The sequence below is a fragment of the Crotalus tigris genome, unplaced genomic scaffold, assembly GCF_016545835.1.
Source record: "Crotalus tigris isolate CLP2741 ecotype Arizona unplaced genomic scaffold, ASM1654583v1 scf7180000017833.3397121, whole genome shotgun sequence".
NCBI lineage: Eukaryota > Metazoa > Chordata > Lepidosauria > Squamata > Viperidae > Crotalus > Crotalus tigris.
The window spans coordinates 793491-817243 of NW_024096661.1; the positions used below are offsets into that span (position 1 = coordinate 793491).

Genomic DNA, 23753 nt, shown 5'->3' on the forward strand with positions numbered 1-23753 from the left:
TTGTCCCTCGATCAGCTGCAGCAGTGGAGTACCTCGCAAATATTGTGGAAGGATAATCAATATCGGGGTAGCCTCCCCAACAGGAAATCTCAAGCGGGCAAATTCACGTTAAAACGAACGCTTTAGCTTACAACAGCCCCCATTTCTTTCCACTTATTTTTGATTGCAAGTGCACTCAACATTTTCCTCCTACAAAAAAAAGCAGTTTTCGCTACCGAAAGGAAACCGAGAAGCGCCCCATCAACGTTTTGTTTTCCTGCCGCCAAAAGTCCTCGAGAGACGTCACGAGGCGGCCAGTGCCATTCGGCACGCGCCAACTCCGCACGTGACAGCGCTAGGACGTGTGACCCCGCCCCTCTGCGAAAAGGGAGCGCCTGGTGTGTGGGGGGGGAAACAGCAAAAAAAAAAAAAAGCGAGCGAACTGTCTCTTCGATCTCTCCTCCCTAATCCCTCACGTGACCGCTTCCCCGGAACGTGGCATTGTGTAATCACGTGACCCGTACGGGGGGGGTTTGCGGGAGGGGAGGTAGGCCGTTCTGGAGGAATTAGGGGGGGGAGGGGGGCTGCGTACGCGACGGAGCTGGGTGCGAAGATGGCGGACGAGGAGGCCGAGCAGGACAGCGGTAGTGTCGGCGGCGAGAGCGGCCTCCTGGATATTCCGAGCCTGAAGAAGAGGCTGCTGGAGCTGGAGACGGGGCTGAGGGAAAGCAGCCAGCCGGCCGTGGAAGCGGCCACCGAATACTGTCAGCAGCTGTGCCAGGTCAGGATGGGCCTGGCCGCTTTGGGGGGTGGGGAGGAAAGGAAGCCCCTTTGGGGGAAGAGGTTGGGCGATGTTAATAGCTGGGCCGCGCTTTGCGCCTCTGAGCGCCGCCAGCACCCACTGAACCTGTCTCCAGGCGGGTGTCCCGCCCCCCTGCGCCGGAGAGGAGCTTCTGGCGGCCCGGAACAGCCCTCTCTCTCTCTCTGCCCCCCCCCCTACCGCCGCCGCCTTGGGTGCTCGCGTTCTCCTCGAAACTCGGCCCCTTTGTTGTGTTGGTGCCGCCTCGGCTCTGGAGGGGCCTTTGTCTAGTGACGGTGGAGAGCGCCGTGTCCCCTTGGCCGAGCGACGGGAGAAGACAGAGGAAGGGTGGCTGGTTCCTGGGGAGGGGCTAGGGGAGAGGGACTGGCTGGGGGTTTCTACCTCGGAAGGGTATGCCGCAAACGAGAGGGCGAGAGCTGAGTCGCCTACACTTCATGCCGTAGTCATCAGCTCCCTTGCCTGCACCCAAGCATGCATCTATCCCATAGTTATGGGGGGGGGGTCTTAGTGGGACTCCCATCATAGCCGCTCTGGCTAGGGATATTAAAAAAAAAACGGGTACAGTTCTTAAGCTCTGCTAGCTTAGATGCGGGTTGCCTCCAACTGTCCTTGGTTCTTTCTAAATTAAGTGACCTTACTTCCTTTTTGAATTGTGGCCTGAATGTGCCTCACTTTCACTTCACATTGTCTTAAAGGTACACCTACATGCTATTTTATTAGTTGCTTATTACGTTCTGTTCAACGGTAAATATTTATGGGGTATGGTTTATCCTGTAATTAAGACTGATTCACTACATTGTGTATTAAATCGGTTTATAGAGATCTCCCAAGAGGCAAAATATAAAAATAATATTAAAGAGTACTTGAATTCTTTTGTAACATGCTAACGTACATAAACATAGACATTTAGAATCACTTATTTAACCTTGCTGCTGTATTACCTTCAGGAACAATACTTTCATTTAAAGTCTATCAGTTATTCAGGTGGACATTTTCCAGATCTGTCCTGAGGTTGGCATGAATCTATGAGCTGAAAATATGATATACTGTAACTTTTCATCACCTTTAAAAGGTTGTAAGAAATAAAAATAGTTCTTTGCATAATTAAATTGGCAAATTAGGAGTTAAATTTTAATTACAGTGCTCATCTTTAGAATTGAGGACCTATCAACAGGAAAGAGCTTAGTAAAAGCATGTGGTGCCTTAAAGTGAGGAAAAGTCATTGCCTTTTTGAAGCAATGATTTTTATATTGATTAATTGTTGTAGTATTATTTCTGGAAAACAAAATTCAGGACTTCAACACAAGCAGTATGTTTCTTTATTTGCATTGAATAATTCAATAATAATTGAAATAAGTTATATATTTTGTAATTCACATAATATATATGCAGGTTTTCTGCAAGACAGGGCTTATGGAAACAGATTGTGTTGTATAAATTTGGACATTTGGGTTGATAATACTGGGTTAAAGCAAGAATAGAAAATCAAACAGGATTTCTGTATCTATCAAGAGATATAGTAACATGGGATCATTTCACATGTCAAATATATTTGTTTATACAATAGAAGCTTACTTGCTCACCTCCACTTCCAATACCTTGATATTTCCCAACCTTAGAAAAATTGGGAAGATGAAAGAAAAACTTTAGTTCTTTAGTAGCTTATTTGATGTAACTAAATCAGAAGTTTTGAATTATAAAACTTTGTTCTAGAGGAGTCAATGAGTCAAATTCAATTTCACAAAAATGCAGTATTAAGCAGATTATAATAATGAAGCTTCTGCCATAACAGTTGGTTCTTGGAGTGTGAGAAGGGGTCAGTGGTAAATTACATTAAGCATTTCAGGGTGCGTTACTAAAATAATGGAATTTCTTCAACCTGTACATAGACGTTAGTCTTAATACCCTATATTGTTTGATATTTAGAATTATTCAGTCACTGGTTTAATAGTCCAAATTATGAAGGAGTCACAGATACAATGTGTACTTCACCTAATCATTTAAATATTGATTTACATAGCATATATATGCTATTGTGCATATATCTTAATTTTACTTTAATTATATTTTGTATACTTCTTAAATAACTTCTTGACATAGTATCAATTTATACACCATTTCCTATCATTAATGCAAGCATCATTAGAAAATGACGTTTATATATGAAAATGCCATTTATATATAAAATTGAATAGTATTTTAAACCTCAAGTCACTTTGCTTAACCTAGAGTTCCTTTCTCCTGTGGATTTCATATTAAAAACAATGTTTTCAATTTCATGTGGGTGTCAGTCAAAATATCGCTTAGTCCAGGGCTTTTCAACCAGTGGTACGGGTACCACCTGTGGTACATTGGCACCTGGCAGGTGGTACACAACCGTCCTCGAAAAGTGGTAGCGGGGGAGGGGAATGAGAGCGCCGCCGGGCAGGTAGGCAGGTGTCTTGCTCGGCTGTGCCTTCGGGGGCACTTTTTTCAGTGCCATTGTAACTTCGAACAGTCACTAAGTGAACTGTTGTAAGTCAAGGACTACCTGTACTTTATCACTTTTTTCCTTTTTTTTTTTTTTTTTTTTGGTCATCAAGTTTTTGACACCTTGCTAGGCGATGGGTGGTCCTCGGATGTTGCTATATCCTAAAAGTGGTACAATGGGTGAAAAGGTTGAAAAGCCCTGGCTTAGTCTCTTGTTATTTGACCATGGTTAGGTATTGCTAAATACTCCAGTAAAAGATATCTGTATATGAAGTAACCATAAAATAGCAGGTTCAGAGGTACAGAGTTCTTGCTTGAAGCCATGTGACAATTGGCCTTTTATACATTTATTTCCAGCTGATTATTCTTTGTCTTGAGTCCCACATCATATCTCTGTATTGTCTTTCAACAATAAGGCCTACCAATAGTTCCACATAGCAATCCCAAATAGGATATAGTAATAAAAATGGTAGTCAAAAGCTTTAAAACAAATACAGGTAGTCCTCGACTTACAACCACAATTAAGCCCCACATTTCTGTTAAGTGGGACATTTGTTAAGTGAGTTTACAACCTTTCTTGCCGTAGCTGTTAAGTGAATCTCTGCAGTTGATTAGTTACTAACCCGGTTGTTAAGTGAATCTGGCTTCCCCATTGATTTCACTTGTCAGAAGGTCACAAAAGGTGATCAGATGACCCGGAGACACTGCAACTGTCATAAACATGAAGCAGTTGCCTAGCATCTGAATTTTGATCACATGATCATGGGGATGCTGCAAAAGTAACTGAAAAAGTGGTCATAAGTCACTTTTTTCAGTGCTGTTGTAACTTTGAATGGTCGCTAAGTGAACTGTTGTAAGTTGAGGACTATTTGTAATCAGGATCATTTTCTAATTAATAGCAAATACCATCAGAGCTAAATAAAACAATATAAAGTACACTACTAATGTCAAAGGAAATTAGAAAATTTCTAAAATGGACAGTCGTAATTTCAGTTGTTTAGATCATCAAAGTTTTACTACATCTAGACAACCATCTAATACCGCGGTTCTCAACCTATGGGTCGCGACCCCATTTGGGGTCGATCGACCATTTTTCGGGGGTCGCCAAAGGCGGCGATCCGCCATTTTCTCCCCTCCGGGGGCGGCACCGCGCATGCGCATAACGTTTGTGTGACGGGGGTCGCCGTCACACAAACGTTGAGAACCGCTGATCTAATAATACCCTCCAAAAAATTTGGTTGGGTAATTATGCCATCTACCTATAAAGTAGTGACCAGATTCAGGAATAGTTTACAAACAGCATTTTTAATAATACTGTCTGGTTAATAATACAGTCTGGTTGCTACTGTTGGAATTACTCTCTTGTAGTGGGATACTTTTGCTCTCTAATTTTGTATGCTTCTTATGGCATCACTTTTAAAAGAATCAATGTGAGTAAACGCAGTACAAACTTGTTTCCTTGTTTTTGTTTCTTTAATTAAACTTGGAATGTAAGATAGGGTAATTAATGATAGGTTGAGCCAAGGATATCCTAACATGCAACCAGTTGTTTCACTTCATAGGTTTCAGTCCACAAAGACAAATTGAGCCAAATAACTTGAATAAATTACTTATTCAACCAGGGGGAGGGTTCAGCAGCAAAGAGAACTATTCTCTTGATCCTATATTTTTCTTTCTGTTCCAGCAGAAGCCCATTTTGCGCAAAGGAAAACTGCTGGAAACAGGCAAGTCACTTAATAGAGATCCTAATTACAAGGAAGTGAGGTGTCTGATTCCCATAATAACCCATCATTTTTAAGCATAAAAGTTTCTTTCTGCTATAGCAAAAATCCATTTTGTATAAAACCAAACTAAGGCTAGATTAAGGCAACTTAAAAACAAATTGGTGAGGGAAAGAAGCCATTAAGTTACATACAAGCCTTCCTTCAAATTATTACAATCATTCTCTCACTGTGTAACAATAACAACAATAGAGGGGAATTGGCAGGATATAGGAAAATCGGCTTCTTCCAATATATCCTGTGACTTCACATTTAGGCAACAAAGAAGTAACTGAAACAAAAGAACATTGTTTATTTTTTTTTCCTGTTATATATAGGAGAATCAAGGAGCTCCTACTACTCAAAAATGTCTCAGTCTTGTTCTGGCCTTGACATATTTATTAGGCAGTGATAAATGTTAAAAGGAAAGAAAAGCATTCAACCATCTTTCTAGTCAATTTCTGAATATTGCATTCACATACAGATTCCTTTGTTCAAGTTGACATAAGTGAAATAAGGGCAAAAATAGAGGTTTTAGAGGGATCTGAAGATACTCTGTCCAGTTAGCTAACTAGCTTAATAGGAGAATCCTGATTTTGTGCAGTGGAAAGAGCTGAGGGTATCATAATTCCACCCCCAACACATGTAGAAAGGAACTGCACCTAGATTAATAGCCATATAAAATGTTGTGCTCAATTGCAGGATCCAATGTATATTTTGTGCTGAAAATTGGTAGTAATTTATAGATTGCTTGATTTTTAGCTTAGATTTTGTTCATAATGAAATAGCTGTATAAGTCAGATTTCAAATAGAGGTTTTATATCGAAGTTTAATATCCATAATAAACTATGGATTCAGTTTTTCCTCTATTCTTTAGGTTGTCAAATAAAATTCCATAGAATGCTTATATTATACAGGGGTCAGAAATGGTTCTGATCCTAATAATACCCTTAAGTTTTATTTATAGGCTTAAAATCACAAAGAGAATAAAAACTCTTAAGAGGTCAATATCTTGCAGAATATAAGATTTTATCCAATTTTTAAAATTTAAGAGGACGCTAAAAGAGCAGCAATTGTAAACCATGTTTTAGACTGATTACTGGTTTCCAGACTTGAGTCATACCCCAGATACAGAGATAGAAATCATATTGGAGATGCATTCAGTTTGAAAGATGGTTTAAACTTACTATGTTAGGTCTCATACCATAGTTGTGCTGTCTTTTCTCTCTCCCCATCCCAGCTGTTTTAAGTTGAGCCTATGTTATATATGACATCTTTATTTTGCCATTTTCCAAGGAGCTTAGGGAACTGCATGCTATTCTCTCTTTATCAGCTTTTAATTCTGGCAACAGTCATAGGTAAATTATGCAGAAGAGAGAGAAGCCCAAAGGCAACTAGTGAGGATTGTGACCAAAGCAAATGGCCCTGGATTTCAGTAGGCTTAGCCTGACATTCTAGCTAGTTTTTCACAGTGTATACTAGTATATATACCAGTTGTCTATTGAGTGTTGTTATTTCCAAATATGGTCTGATGAGGTCTTAAATCAAAGTGAAAATCTTTGTGTTCTGACTGCCACTTTTTATCTAGTCACATCAACCTGGGACTGGAATAAAAATGAGAACCTGAGAATGAATCCTATTTTAGCTATAATAATAATAATAATAATAATAATAATAATAATAATAATAATAATAAAGTTGGAAGGGACCTTGGAGGTCATCTAGTCTAAACCATGCTCAGGCAGGAAACCCTATACCATTTCAGACAAATGGCTGTCCAGTCTCTTCTTAAAAACTTCCAGTGTTAGAACATTCACAGCTTCTGAAGGCAGGTTGTTCCACCGATTAATTGTTCTGTCAGGAAGTTTCTCCTTAGTTCCAGGTTGCTTCTCTCTTTGGTTAGTTTCCATCCGTTGCTTCTTGTCCTGCCTTCAGGCGTTTTGGAGAATAGCTTGACTCTCTCTTCTTTGTGGCAGCCTCTGAGATATTGGAACACTGCTATCATGTCCCCCCTCATCCTTCTCTTCATTAAACTAGACATACCCAATTCCAGCAGCCGTTCCTTATATGTTTTCGCCTCCAGTCCCCTAATCGTCCTTGTTGCTCTTCTCTGTACTCTTTCTAGAGTCTCAACATCTTTTTTACATCGTGGTGACCAAAACTGGATGCAGTATTTGCTTCCAGTACTGTTTACCTTTTCCCATACATGGGGGAAAAGAAAGTTTTTTTGATTGTTTTACCTACCTGCTTATTGTAAAGACTATATTTTTAAGGAAAAGATAATTAGTTGATTTTTATTACACTTTTCCCTGTCCTCAGTTCTCAACAGCTGAGTCAGTTACAGTCAGCAACGGGTTGCTACCATCTCTTCCTCTTGTACAGAAATTTGTCAATGTGTCTGAAACTTGATGCAGATATCCTTTATAATGGAATCCATTTTGCCTCAACTTTAACTACATTATGTTTTGTAATATCATAATTCAAAGTACCAACAGTTTGAAAAATCTCTTCTCTTCTGTGAAATGTGATAGTCATCACCTCTTAACAGAAATCCATCTGTCCTGTTCTGGTGAAAAGGAAAAGAGGAGCAGGCTTTAAGAATCAGATTGGGAAGGTGTGTTATGGAAAAACCTTTGAATTTTATGAAATAACAGAACTTGCAATACTCTAACGCTAATTTCATCTTCTTCTGATTTTTTTTAAAAGGACAACTTTTTTCATGATAAATAACAGGAGACAGGATTTCTGGGGGGGGGGTTTCCACATTCATGCCCCAGAATTTGCACAGAACAGTCTGAGTTCCCTTCAGATTCATAAATTTGTCTCATTTCAAACTTAAGAATCCAAGTTTGTGCTAACCCTTACAGAAAGTGTAATAAAACACAATTGAATACATTGTCAAAGTAGATTGTTTCTTAAAAGAAAAATCTATCTGATATCTTTTTTGTTCTCTTGTCATATGTTGAAAAGTTCTTCCTTGTTACATTAGTATATAATATAATCTGCACTCTTGAAAACTTTATTGCATGTTTCAATCAAGTGCCACTATACTGCCATTTTAAAATAGTTTTTATCATTACTGTTAAAAACATGACCCTTTATAGAGCTGAAAATTTCTTTTGTCTTCTGAAATTATTTGTTGCATCCACTCCTTCAGTATCTTAATATTGAGCATAATTAAAAATCAAGATATCATATACAGCCTAATCAATGTCCAAAAGCTAGTAGCATGATTATTGTCTCATAGGAGCTATTGCAATAACTAACTATTGAGGAATGGGATGTAGCTTTTATAGTGTTGCATTACATGTACTGCAATATATTGATTCTATCGGTCAGGATCTAAATGTTCTGTTTCCACATACCTGGAAATTGAACATTTCAAGGAATAAAATCTTGTTTATTGGTGCATTAGTTCTAAGAATGTAGACAGTGTGCTCAGAAAACAATAGTTGATATGCTAAATGCCATTTCTCCAAATTATAACCTATGCTTTTATGATGACTCAAATTTCTATTTTATAAACAGACCCTTCTTGAATATGCAGAAAAGTGGAAGACATCTGAGGATCCCTTGCCTTTGTTGGAGGTATATACACAGGCAATCCATGGATATATAAAAGCAAGACCTGACCTTACCTCTGAGTGTGAAAATGTAGCCTTTGTGCTTGAACGCTTAGCTCTGTAAGTATATTATATATTTGTTGTATATAATTGTTTTTTTCTCATTTGTTTTAAAGCTAACATTTGTTAAGTTTAAAAAGTAACAGCATTAAGGGCACTTAATGCTGACCTTTACATTATTCCATTTGCTTTTTCAGAAGCTATGCTGAACTTTTGCTCTGCTTGCCTCTTGAACTTCCTGAAAATCGATGGAAAGAATTTCAGTCATTTATTCAAGTAGGTATCTTATTTCATAGCTAGTATATAAATTAGTTCCATAAAATAAAGTTCAAGTGTGCTGTTGCAACAGTACTAATAATATATGTAAGATTATTGGTTTTCATTGTTAAAAAATCATTATGATTTTCATTGTTTACTTAAAAATGATTTAAATGTAACACAAGGAAGCTCTGGCTTGGTTTAATAACCTGTCATTGTTTGTAGTTTAGCACTTTGCTTAACATTCTAGAATTCCATACCGCCCTTACTTGTAATTCTTATTAAAACCTTCTATATTCAAGATGAGAATAGAATGTTAGACGAGGACAGTATTTATATTGTATAATTATAATAAAGGCAGAAAACAAATGTTACAATGTTCTTATATCAAGATCACTAGATAATTCCATATTTTTATTTACAAGTTTTCATTGGATTTAGGTCAAGATGCAAAAAATTGTAGGTTTGCATTATGTTCTTAAGCATGGTAATTAGTGAAAGCGTTGGGATTTTGAGGATTAAAAATGCTGGAGCAAGTATAATTTTCTGTCACTTTTTATAACAAATGCTATCCTTTTTCCAGATGGCACATACAAAATTAATGCAAAATGGCAGCTGTCAATTACATATTTTATCTGTTCTTGCCCAAGAGGATGGGGCATGGAAGAATCCAGTTCTTCGCAGCATTCTTTCCCAAGAGTTGCTGGATTGGGATGAGGGTAAGATGATAGTTTGGGGGGGAAATTAATTACTGCTTTCTTGGCAAATTTTTTTTTTTAAGGATACTGCCCTTGTAATATTTTTGTATTACAAATTTTGAAGATATTGTATCTCCTAAGTTTTTCATTCACCAATTCAAACTAGTTATTTTTCTTGAGTTAGCTTGCAGAAATCGTCATATATGATGATAGGCTGCAATTGCATATAAAGAAACATATATAGTATACCAAAAGAATCCTAAAATCAGACTGAAGAATATTTACAAGAAAGAATACCTTATCCAGAACTACTCTTATAATGAATTATTTTGGATTTATAATGTGAAAGGAGACAGCACGTCCATTATTATTACAGTAGCATAAACCCAAATATTTCTTGGCTGCATAGTTGTTCACATATGAAGATTGAGTGTTCATATTATTAAGAGATTCTCCCCCTTCCCCTGGAATTCCCAATCATAAATGCCTCCCCACCCTAAAGATAGGTTGCATGAAACTTCAGTAATAATTTTTATGGTTGTTTTTAATATGCACGATGTGAAATTTACGATGCTCGTTACTAAGCAAAGCACTTAGATATTACACATATTTCAGTTATTCCTGAAATAAGAGAAACATTCTCTGTTATTATTATTTTATAAATACCTTACCAGTTAGGTAGTCCACATTTAATAGTCTTGCTCCCTTCCTCTCCATTTTTGTCAGTTTTAACCAATTTAATGTCACTAGTGTTTTAATTATTGTAAGCTGCCTAATGTCACCCCAGGTGAGATGGGTAATATATCAATCAATCAGTCAGTCAACGATAAAATAAGCACCCCAATTGGGTTTAGATTGCCTAGCAGTCATTAGGTAAAACATCATGTGACTGATTACCCTGCTTAGTGACAGCAGTTCTGGTAGTTCTGGTTGTGTATGTTAGGTCAGGACTGCATCATTGCTAGAGCAGGACCTCACATTTCTCCTGCCCTGCTGTACTAACCTCCACTTCAACTTCTCTCAGGCTGTGGAAAGCCGGGAGCCAAAAGTCACCTTGTGGTGAGATAGGCGGCAAACAAATTTAATAAAATAAATAAAAATAAAAAGGACATAAAAAAGAAGATAGGGGGAATTGAAGGGCATTTAAAATCATAAGTGCATGCAGGCTTCCAAGCATCTGAAATTTGATAATAGGGCCCCGGGGTGCTGCAATGCTATAAGTCCCTTTGTTCAGTGCCATCATAACTTCAAACCGCCACTGAATGAATGGACAAGAATTACCTGTAGAGGCAAGCTGGATCACCACTATCCAAACTGAAGAAGGCAAAGAAATAACGCACATGAAGAAGTATAGATATTTTCTGAAGGTAATTTGAATACTTTTATTTGAACGGTAAATGGCCTAAAATCTGCTAAAATTTAATTTTAAAATTTTTATTTCATTGGAAAACGGGCTTCTTTGCACTGTAGGTTTATTTCTAATTTCTAAATAAAAAGATACTATAGTGAAATTTTTTAATATATATTAATAATATGTCTATTCATAGTGAAATGGTCATTATTTTAAAATCTTATTAAAGCTGGAACAGTATGGTTGGAAGTTCTTAGATTTATTTGAGTTGATTCACTGGTGGAATGGTGTCAGTTGGTAATTCCCCCCCCCCTTCCCCATCCATTCCTTCGTAATTCTCAAATAAGTTCTGGAGAGTTTATGGAGACAAAAAAAAATTAAATAGAGGTTCCATTATAGGAATAGGAACTCATTTTTGGAAGCTTATTGATTGAAGGTAGAAGATACAGCTGTTGTTGGTTTGGAACTTATTGCCTGATTGTGCTGTTTTTTCTATTGTGAATTTTATTATTTCTTTTCTCTGCTTTCATGAAAAGATGCACTATACAGTTTGTAAGAGAAGACAAGAATACTAGTACATGGAAGTAGAAATTCCTCCTCAATTCATATGGTGAATTCAGTATGAGCTTTATATCCGGGCTTCTTAGCCAAATACTAATTTCTCCAAGTTAGGTAGCAAATTCAGCAATATCATGTAATATTTCATTATGTAATTTTATTTATGATCAGATTTTTAAAGAAAAGTCTTATAATGATGCTTATGATGATGATTTTTTTTTGTAGGAAGAGGTCTAAATCTACTTTGCAGATATACAGGGATATAGGAATATCTGAAAGTAAATATTTTGACTGATGGGAATATCAACAGATTTTTAACTGTTCTTGTAAATGCGTTTCATAAATGGGAGAAATATCTTGCATTCCAATTAAAACATTGCCCAAGTTCCAATTGCTCCCATCTGGGAACATGTCCTTGTGAAAACTGAAATTTTATGGACCTGAACATAAACCCTTCTACATTTAATAATGTCCGATGATTACTCAGGCAGAGATTTAACTTGTAAAATAAATTAGTACAAAAGGCTTTTCTTTAGCCAACTGATAGGCACCTTTAACTTTCAGTTAAAAATGAAAACTTTTCCTGAATTCAACCCAGGGGAGCTGTTCAGCGTTCATATAATATTCTCTCTCTCTCTCTCTCTCTCTCTCTCTCTCTCTCTCTCTCTCTCTCTCTCTCTCTCTCTCTCTTTCTTTCCTTTTTTTTTTTTTGCTATTTCGAGTCAATCACTTTTGATGTTAAAATAGAGATTTTTAAAAAGTTGCACAGTTTTCATTTTTTTTATTTCGGTAGTCTTTTTTAAAAAAAATCTGGTAGATTATTGTAGAATCAGATACTATAGCTAAACAAACTCTCCTTTTTTTAAACATCCCTTTTTTAAAATTACAGCTACTCCTTCTGAATAGTAGTAGAACTTTAAAAAATTAAACAAGCACTGTAGAGACTTGAAGACAGCTACCGCTCCTACCCGTAAGGTATAAGTAGTCCTTGACTTACGATGGCAATTGAGACTGGAATTTCTATCACTCAGTGATGCAGTCATAAAGTAAATCCTGCAGTTCCAGTTGCCGTTGTTAACTGAATCCCATGGTCATTAGGTGCCTTTAATTATGCTTGTCAGTAGCACTATTCACAAGCTGTTACGTTTACAACATATAGCAAACTATTATGGTTTGCCTAATTTTTGAGGTATTTTAAAGGAATTCCTTTTAGTAATAGAATTGTAATAAAAATTACATCCATTTAAAGATTGGTCTAGTGCAGGGGTAGGCAACCTTGGCTCTTTTATGACTCGTGGACTGGTGGTTTTAAGTATCAGGCTATAAAGCCGGTGACAGTGAGTTCTAGTCCTACGTTAGCCATGAAAGCCATCTTGGGCCAGTCACTCACTCTTAGCCCAACTCATCTCATAGGGTTGTTGTAGGGAAAATAGGAGGAGGAAAGTGTGTTGGATATAAGATAAGTTAACCTTTATTGTCATTTTTTACCGTGGGCACACTGGCACACATTAAAAATGAAATTTTATTGCCTGCTCTCAAAAGTGTGCACATACATAGCACACATATAAACATGCTATATACAGCATATGTATATACCTACACCCTTATGTATAAATACATATAAATATTAATCACTGTCCATCTTGAATACCTAGTGGAAAAAGGAAGCTTGAGAGTTCACAAGTTGATAACTGTATAGAACAAAACTGACTGAGTCTGGATGTTCTGCTTCGGATACCACAAAGCCTCCTCCCAGAAGGTTATAGGGAAAACAGGTGGTAAAGAGAGTGTGTAGTGTCCCAGACAATCCTGCGGACCCTGCTCAAGCATTGCTTATGTGCTATGTTCTGGATAGAAGGGAGTGAACTGCCAATAATCTTTTCTACCATCCTCACCACTCTCTGCACCGCCTTCCTGTCTGAAGCAGTGATGCTTCCAAATCAGACTGTAATGCAATATGACAGGATGCTCTCGGTCGTCTCTCTATAGATGTTCACCATACTATATGTTCACCACACTGAGGTATTTGTAAAAATAATAAAAGTAAGGTAGGTAGGTAGGTATTCTTTGGGTACAAGTTAAAATTCCATGAGATTAAATATTGCCCCATATTTGGGAAATGAAAAATAAATCTTGACATTAAACCTTCTAAATATTTCTTAACATTGACGTGATTTAACAGTTCCTGTTTATAAGTTAGATAATACATTTTAAAATTCTCAAGGTCCTTTTGTATCTTATTTCAATTATAACAGAGTGTTAACACAAGAGAAACAACCTGAAATGGAAAACATTGTGGTTTAAAGGATTATTAGTTCCTGTGGGTGGAAGAACACGTCTAAAAAATAGCAAATTTAATATGTTACCAAATCATTTGAAGATGAAAAGACTATGAATGTTAAACAATAAATGTTAAGCAAATTTAGCATTTTGGTTAACTAAAAATATATAGAGACATTAAACTTTTATACTTAGCACCTCTTCCCACTTTTAAAATTTATGGAAAACCCAAAAGTAGAATCTTTTTATATTTATTCATATTTAAATATTAACAATTAAAATTGATGCATTCATTGCTGCTACCACTTCTCACAATTGTTTGATGGGATTTTAATATTGTGTTATTTTTTAGCATCAGTTGGCAAATAACTTTGATTTTGTGAATCAGGCTTTAGGAAACATTATACAAAATCAACCTTTCTAATTAATATGATTCCAGATTTCAAAGACATGTTTATTACTAATAAGAAATCTAAAATAGGCATGCATGTTCTTTAATTTAGATTGTGGTTACATGAATTTCCAAAATTTTTTTTAATGGATTCAGCTTTCTGATATAAAGACATAGCTTAGTGTTATTTTTTTTAGTAAAACTAATTTAAAAGATCTCAAGTTGTAAGTTTAAAGATATAAAGTGAATATTTATTTTTGGTTCAAGCATTTTTGAGCCATGAGCATCAGAATAGAGTATGATTATTATAAACTATTTCTGACATAATTTCCATTTATTTATTCAATTTATTCAACTATTTCACTTTTTATTTAGATATATATTTCCACTTTATAACAAACTGATAAACTGTTTTTGTGGACTAAATCTTACCCAGAGACATTTTTCCTTTATAAAACATTTTTTTTTTGTTATAGTGAATTCTATAGGCTATTGAACAAAAAAACATTTTAATCAAAAATATTGATTATTTATTTGTGTTTCTTAACGGATCTGATTCATCCATCATTGTCAAATATAGTTTCACTTTTCAGAAGTTTATAAACCCAAATAATTATATACCTCCAGAGCTATTATACACAGGGCTGCCTTAAAGAAGCAGTAGTCAAGATTGTAATCAGAATATCAACTGGAGTCTTACAACATTCATTTGGATACCTGGACTTAGCTGCTTGTTTGCTTTTGTGGTAATTCTTATGTTGAAGATCTAAAAAAGCTTGGGACCAAATTTTTGCAGACAATTTGTCTCAATTTTAGGTGATGAGTGGAAGCCATTATCTACATGCAGTTGATTGTGACATCAAAGGAAAGGGGTTTTTTAAATAAATAAATAACTGGAGTAGCTTTCCTATGATATTTATTGTCTACTACATATTATCAAAATCCTGTTGGTTTCTCCATTTTGTTTTGATATAGAAGGATATAGCTCATTGCTTGAGTATAGTTCTAAGATGAGTATTGCTAATTGTTTTAGTAATGGTTGCCTTTTGCTGGAATGTTTTTCTTAAATTTATTATACGTTGTCCCAGTATACAAATTTTGTATTACAAAATGTTGTGTAATATAACATTTTAACAATTGATTAAGAAATATTTTTATGGCTAGAGTTCATAACTAGAGCCTAAGAGGTGAGCTTTTTTAACACTAAACATATATTTCACCCATAGAACTGAATCATGATGGTTTTGAACCTTTTATTATCATTTTGTGTTAACAGTCAAATTTTAATCTTTCTAATATCTAAACAGTACATTTTAATCTTCCTACATCTAAAGTTCATATAAACATTTTCACTTCTATTAAATATTTTTGCAGTTTGCTTTACATTACAGTGACTGTTAGTGACTGAATAGTACAGTGACTATTTCTAATATTTAAAAATGTTTATCTTATTTAGTTAAATAAGTCATAAGACCACCCATCTTAAAAGAATTATAGGTATTTTTCTTTTTGTAAGAATCTTTGCAAATCATGTTTTTATCAGTTTAGTTATCATTAGATTTATTAATTATATCATGTCTTTTCTTCCTCTACTAAATAATAATGGATTATTTTCTAGTTGTAATATTAAGCTGGATAAGGGCTAAATCTAGAGTTTCTTAACATTCTTTCTGACAGCAGCCCCTTCAACCCCATTTAAAATATTCTCCATGTTTTGGAATAGATTTGGGTGCAGGCCGGGAGTTCATTACAGTATCCGTTTAGCTGAATGACCCCAGTATCTATCTCATTTATCTAATTTCATCATCTTGCTAAAGTAATTAAAGGAATGGGTTTACCTGTCGGAGTATCAGTTTCCATATTATAAGATATCTTAATCCAGCCAGGCTAGGGAAAGTCTGTGGTGCAATTGATTTTATTATTAATTAAAACTAGTCTTGGCGGTATAGTTTTGTTCGTTTATTGTGTACAATAGTTTTATATTTATAGATGAGTCATAGCTATGAATAAACCATCTGGTTTCTTCGGTTTCTCATTTATTCTTCCCCCGAAGACCCAATTTCTACAACTTTTTACACATAAATTTACTGATTTATGATATCACAAAGAAAAATAATCTTAAACTAGCCCATTCATTCGCTAATTTCTGCACAATGTCATAGTAGCTCAGTATTTCCTAAACTACAGTGATTTTAGTATTTCCTCAGGGAGGCTTGAACCCATAATGAAAATAATCTAAAAATATTTTTTTTCAGGTGGTTAATGTCCAAAGCATGTGTATTTGGATATGGTTTGAAATGTGGTTGGCTCGTGGTGAGGGGATGTGGGTTCAGGTTTGAATATTATCTTGGTGACAGTGACAGTTGTGGGAGAGAAAGTAAAGAGATGCCTTGGGTAAATTGAAGTATTTGATAAGATATGCTACACTGGGGCAGTTAATGCAGGTGAATACAGGCAAAGAAGGGAGGGAAACGAAAGCACTGGGAAGATTTTATATAACACTACAATGAAGTTGATCGTGACATTGAAGAACTGAGATTCTTGCCCTTTATTGTTAGAACTAAATTTACTGCACCTTGTCCAGGCATTTGGTTTATTGGTCTTTCTATAATTACAATTTTTCTAACGATATTTATATTGAATGTTAACAGTGTTATGCAGATTTGATATGCTAATTATACGGGGAAATAATATTGCCTGCAATGGTCTGTCTTTCAGTGAATAAATTTTTAGCCTTCGAAGGCCCGGTGCTGCTGGATATGCGTATTAAGCATTTGATGAAAACAAAGCAATTATCTCAAGCAACAGCCTTAGCAAAACTATGCTCAAACCATCCAGAAATCGGCAGCCAAGGCAATTTTAAACAAACCTATCTAGTCTGTCTTTGTTCTGGATCACCAAATGAAAAACTAATGCAAGAGGTGAGTATATTTTATGTCTGTTTCTCAAAACAAAATTCCTTTCTCTAAAGGGGAAAGCATTGGGAAACGTGATCTGAAAATTATGAAAGAAACTGAAATAAGACCATAAGTACAGTCACAGTTTCACTTAGTGACCGTTTTGCTTAATGACCAAGTTGTCAGCCCCAATAGTAGTTGCTAAACAAGGGCTACCTATATAAGGCAAAATTGTGGTTTGCAGGAACTAGTCTTCCAATTTCTTGCCTTTCTTTTGCAATTGATTAGCAACAGTGTTTCACTACAGTTGGGATCAGAATTTCTGTCATAAGTCATCTCAGTTGAACCCAGTTGTGCAACAATGTTTATGTTGGTTGTTAAGGGAACCACTGCAGCAAATCGTGGTTGTTAAGTGTATCCAGCTTTCCCAAGTTGTTACTACAGTTGTGACCGGAATTTCTGTCGTAAGCCATTGGAGTTACAAGTTGAGTTGGACCCACTTTTATGAAAATTTTTACTGCAGTCATTAAGCAAATCATGTGATTATTAAATCCAGTTATACCAATGGATATTTTTTTGTGGAAATGGGCAAAATAGATTGCAAATTGTGATCATCTAACCACAGGGTACTGTAACTAGCCTTAAACGTGAGCCCAATGCCAAGAGGCCAAATTGCAAATGACCATCGGGATGTGCGATAGTTGTAAGTGTGAGTACAAGTCATAGGTCACTTAGCCAAGGCTGTCATAACTTTGAATCATGCTAAGCAAACAGTCATAAGTGAAAGACTATTTCTACTGATTTTTTAAAAATACTGAAGTAATAAATGATAATTCTGGGTACGGTTTTCTGCAGAAGTACTTGAGATATGAAGTAATTGAGGTAGCTATTGCACTAGGTGCAAAGTGTAGAAAGTGGGAGACTGAATTCTATTGCCGCCTTAGGTGCAAAGTCACATGGGTGACCTAGGACCAGTCACACTTTCTCTTTTTTATATATAAATATTTTATTAGGTTTTACAAGGATAAGGAAAGGATGGGATCAATATGGTATTGGGTAGGGTTCGGGAGTGGGATTGGGGTGAGGGTAGGTACAAAAATGGTGTTGCCCCCAACAATAATTCCACGCTTTAGCAAGCAGACTGTCGTCCGGATACAAATATTAAATAATAGTAATTAATGTAATGGTAAATAACTATAATCAATAACAATAGCAATAATCATAAAAATAATAGCTAGTCAGTAGATATCATTCATCCTATTAAAGTTGACAATCCTTTCTCGCTAGATCATGTTGCTAATCATTGATAAAAATTTTCCCATGTTTTAAAATAAACTGAGTCTTCTTTCTCTTTAATCTCTAAAGTTAATCTGTCCATTTCTGCACATTCTAAAATTTTTGTAATTATAATCTGGTCAGATGGTAAATTTTCATTTTTCCAGAATTGGGCAAATGCTATTCTCGCAGCTGTCAATACATGTAATATTAAATATTCATTCTCTTTTCCATAATTAAGTCCTAATATTCCCAACAAGAACAGTTCTGGGCAGTCACACATTCTCAGTCCTAGGAAGCAGGCAATAGCAAACCACCTTTGCAAAATACCTTGCTAAGAAAATACTCCTGGCGGTCACTAGGAGTCAAAACTGACTTGAAAGCATATTCTCTCTCTTTCTCTCCTTCTTTCACAATATGCATAGAATAACAGTTTGGGTAATAAATTTAATATATAAGAATTCGTTTTATTTTTGAAAAATAAATCTGGTTTTACTTCAAACATAGGCACATAATCTGAAACACCAAGGTTTCATGTGCACTTTGAAAGGCTTGACAGTTGCCTCACGAACATTCTAAGGTTATTAGAAATGAAAAATATTAATGTGGGAGAAAAGGAGAATTAATAAATGTGTAGTAGGAAGATAATTCAATTAGCTTTTAATTTTAGTTGTTAAGATCCAACCCCTTTATTTTTGAAAGTTTCCAGCATTTTGAAATGTTACTATCAAATTATCGTTCATTTGAAAATAAACATTTTATTGTTGATGATTTGTCTCGTCCTACAGATTGCAGATATAGACTGTAAAGATGCTTTAGAAATGATCTGTAATCTAGAATCAGAAGGAGATGAAAAGAGTGCTCTGATTTTGTGTGCAGCATTCTTATCTCGGCAGCTACAGCAAGGAGAGATGTATTGTGCGTGGTAGGTTCCAGTTTATTTGATCTCTGTTTTGATCAGCATATGTCTCATTTAGCAGTAAAATAAAGGTTTTTATCACCAGATAACTAATGCACTTGAAGTTATTTTTTTTTAAATTAAAGGTCATGTAGCATATTGATTATTACATAGCAACATTAGTTTTAAAGTCTTCAAAACATCAGTTTCTCGCTGTCTATTTTTCATTAAAAATTTAATGTTCTATTAATACAAGTTGCAGACATAATATTTTAAATCCTGTCTGCATTTTATGGCATCTTTTTGTGTGGTTATGAAATCTTCTTGTTCCAGTATATTTTTATGGAGCATTTGCTGGTAATAAGCAGGCTTTTTAAATAAACATAAACTTATGTTAGAATACAGTTAACATTGAAATTTCCATTTCTTCTAGGGTAACATCAGAAAATTTACTTTCAGTATTTAAAAATAATAAGTTAGTTTTGAAAAGGCTGATTTATTTAACATTTCAGGATGTTTTATGCACTGAAAAGCATGACAAAAATAAATGCTTGAACGGTAGTTCTGAAATATGATTTATGGCTTTCTTTATTTTTTAACTCAACTCCAGCCTCTGGAAGAATTTAGATGAACAATATTTCATCCCCTTAAAAAACACAAAAATTAAGTTTTTTCCTCACGGTCATCTTTAGTAATTTAGAGCAAAGAGCACCATAATTTCACAGAGGGGTATTCTTCGTTTTAAGGGATTGCGTTTTTCTGCCAGATGGCACAAGGTGTTTCATTTATTGATGTTATTTATTTATTAAATTGATATGCCAATAAGTTGACCCTGGAATTCATTCTTCTGTTAATGAGTAGTAGAATGCCTGCAGAAAAATTCTTTCAATCTGAACAAACACTTCAATGATCTACAGCAGAGGTCTCCAATCTTTTGGGCACTAGGGACTGGTTCCATGGAGAAAGGTTTTTCCATGGACTGGAGAGTGCGTGATTTTGTGTGCTGCCTGCATCCCATGGATGGGGCTTTGCTTATTTGTGCAGACCTGTTGCTGGCATACCGCGGCCTGGTATCGGTCCACGGACCGGGGGTTGGGGACCCCTGATCTACAGTGAGAATAAAACACAAAATATATAGCAGTACAAAAAATATGCCTAAACCCACTAATAGTCATTAAGTGGCATTTACCCCAAAGGCCTTCAGTAGAGTTCTGTCTTGTGCTTCTTCATGTCTGAACCAAATTGAATTCTAATGAGAAATCATTCCGGAGGACCAGATCTATTACAGAAAAATAATTATTCTGAGTTTTGACCCCAGAAGTGGAGAACAAGCAACTGCTTCTCCTGGCACAATAAAATTGGTTAGGATAACTCCAGTGGAGAGATGTGATCCTACAGATAACCTGAGGCCAAGTTAAATAAAAACTGTGTAAATTAATACCATTAACTTAAATTGCACTGAGAAATTAAGATGGAGCCAATGCAGGGCCTTCAAGACATAATGTTATCTTACCAAATATTGCCAATGAGTAATTAGGCATTTGCATTTTCTGGCAATTAAAACTTCCCACGGTCTTTAAAGACGTACCATGTAGAATGCATTACAGCAGTCTAAGGTGGCAGTGAAGAGAGCATGAGCCATCATAACGAAGTTTTCATGTCCTAGATAAGGCTGCAGTCTGCTCATCTGAAGTATCTATTACTTCTTTAGAATAATGCAACCTTGCCCAGCATCATTACTGGGACCACACACTAGGAGAGCCCTAGTGTACAAACAGTAACATTGTCTTGCTGGAGTTGAATTTTAGTCTATTCTATCCCATTCAGACTCTCACAATCTTCAGGAGAGATTTCAACAGCAACTGTAGTGCTGCAAGGGGTCTTCAGGTAAAATTGAATATCATCAATATGCTAATGATACCAGACCCCAAATTGCCAAATAACCTCCCCAGAGACTTAATATAGATACTAAATAATAGAAGGGAGAGAACTAATTCTTGCAGCATTCCATCAGAGATCAACCAACTTGCTAAACTCTATTCCTCTAACTGGAACCTTTCACCAAGAAAGGAGTGAAACCACTAAAAAAAAAAGAATCAACTCCTTTAGAAGGTCCAGAAGAATGCCATTGTCAACACTAGTAAGGGTGGTTTGGAGATGCAAAGTGACCAGGACAAGTATAGTACCCCTGTCCAGATCTTTGACGAAGATGATCCACCAAGAATGTGTCTGCCTCATACCTGGGTCTGAACTAGGTAATAAATTTAGTTTAAGTCACTCTGTAATTGGCCCTGAATAATTGCCTCAATAATCTCTGAAAAAAAGAGAAGACTGGAAATCAAGCAGTAGTCTCCTTATATCTTCAAGTCTAAGGAGGGCCTGTTGAGGAAGGACATACCAGTATACCTTTAAGGGCTGCTGGCCTTGCCCCCTCCCCAGTGAGGAATTCACAGCTTCCCAGATCTTAGAAACTATCCTTCCTTTCAGCTGCCCAAAGGACAGGTACTTAGATAACTGAAAGGGCACTATACCCACTTTTTAGAAAATTACATGCCAGAAAGAATCCTAGATAATGGCACAGGACAATGCCCCAGTCATTACAAAGGCCTCACCCAAGTGGACTCCAGATTCAAGTGAATACAAGCAAAATGTGCTAACTAATCACAGAGGCTCAGTAGTAACTGCTGTGCAGCTGTTAACACTAAAGAGAGTTAACCACCTGCAAAAGAGCTGCTGAATCACAATTTACCAACTTTATTGCTGGAATAAGCCAGAACTGGCCATGTACCTGTGTTCAGTGAGATTCCCTCTTGGTTATTGTCCATTTGTACTTCAAGCACTGTTTCTATTGCTTCATCTTCCAGAGATCTTCTGAGAACAAAGGAGCCCTCTGGGATTGGCCAGTAGAGAAAGGCCATTTGGGGGAGTAATTTCATCCAAAGCCTAAGTCAGGGGTGTCAGCCCACGGGCTGGGTGCGTCACGCCAAAACTGCGCCCACCCCGTTGCCAGCAATGGGGGAAAAGTTGCGATATGTTGCGACACGTCACGTGACATAGTGAGTTTGACACCCGTAGCCTAAGTGCTGCCTCTTGCTTGTTACAGAACAGATTCTCAACTAATTTGCCTGAGAGATTGTCAGAAAAATCACCACGTACTGCTGGAAACCAGACAGTTCTATAAAGACCTGGGTGAACCATCTGAATATGTTCAGTCCTGCATGTGAAATGGGTGGCAGTCAGTTGCATTTGGATCAGAATGCAACTGACTGGCAAGAAAAGATGGTAGTACTCCTCACATTCAGCTCACATAATAAATGTTTTAAGGTGGAGACAAGTTCTAACTTGACTGCCTATATATGTTGGAGCCAAGATTACCTTGGACAAGGCCGTTATTAATAGAGTCCAATTTATGGAGACCCTAAATTGGACTCTATTAGAGATGGCTCAATTGCAGGGAGGTTAAAGTCCCCCAATACAAGGCATGAATGGCTCAGCTATCTAACTGGTGACCAGACAAAGGAGCCTATAGACATTAGATATCCTATGTGTTGGATATGATTTTAAAGAATAAATGTATTTTTCTGAAGAAAAAAGTGGTATTTAATGGTAATAAATAATAGCATGTAATAGTACTATGGCATTCCTCTAGTACCCCTCTCTTCCTTGCAATTGAAAGTTAATTTGATAAACTAATTCTATGTTATTTCAGTATTAATATTTTGATAAAATTCTTTTTCAGGGAACTGACTCTTTTCTGGAGTAAACTACAGCAAAGGGTAGAACCTTCTGTACAAATATATTTGGAGAGGTGCCGTCAACTATCTGTATTAACAAAGACTGTGTACCACATTTTCTTCCTGATTAAAGTAATAAATTCTGAGGTAGATATGTGTAAGATAATTATTTTTATCACAGTATGAAATTAAAAATAAAATCTGCAAATTGAAATCACATTGAATGTTAAGATCCCACATGAAGTTAGATAAGAAGGCCTTATCAGATAGGAAGATGTTAGTTTCTTTTAATGTATTAAGGTCTCTTAAGATAAAATTCTTAAAATAAATTATTTTAGCAATTAGATAGAAGCTATAGCTAGGGACCTCTGGACAGCTTCAGATATATATACCAGTTGTCTCTTTTGTTGAAAAAGCAAATTTGATCATTGTCTTCTATGTGGCTGTTTTATTACTTTTTTTCTGAAAACTTCCACAATCCATAGATTTCAATATTTCATTGGTGGAAAATGTACTTGTTAACTTACTGTTTCAGGAAATTAAGAAGTGGACTCGGAGATGGAATGCCGGTGTTAAACCTCATGTTTGCTTAAACCAATGCTGCCCAAACCTTTTCCTTCATTATCGAAACTATTTATCAAAAAGTCTTATCAGACCAGTCACAAATAACTTCCATTATAATTCTAAATAGTCACTGAATTGAGTGACTATCTGTTATAAAAACAATACCATTTAAATGATCTTTGAATGATCAATTAACTA

At 36.1% G+C, this 23753-nt stretch overlaps 1 protein-coding gene across 2 annotated transcripts in view; it reads left to right on the forward strand.

Annotated features, from left to right (window-relative positions):
• Positions 1 to 560: 560 nt before the first annotated feature.
• Positions 561 to 23753, forward strand: part of ZNF292 (zinc finger protein 292) — a 32032-nt gene continuing 8839 nt past the window's right edge. Inside the window, exons 1-7 of one of the 2 annotated variants that reach the window (XM_039343077.1) lie at positions 561 to 760; positions 8557 to 8711; positions 8849 to 8927; positions 9493 to 9628; positions 16906 to 17108; positions 19148 to 19284; positions 22997 to 23138. In XM_039343077.1, the coding sequence (XP_039199011.1) occupies positions 593 to 760; positions 8557 to 8711; positions 8849 to 8927; positions 9493 to 9628; positions 16906 to 17108; positions 19148 to 19284; positions 22997 to 23138 (1020 nt within the window). In that variant the 5' untranslated portion in view covers positions 561 to 592. Of the gene's footprint in view, positions 761 to 4975; positions 4993 to 8556; positions 8712 to 8848; positions 8928 to 9492; positions 9629 to 16905; positions 17109 to 19147; positions 19285 to 22996; positions 23139 to 23753 lie in introns of those variants that run through there. The other variant, XM_039343078.1, reaches the window with a different exon arrangement.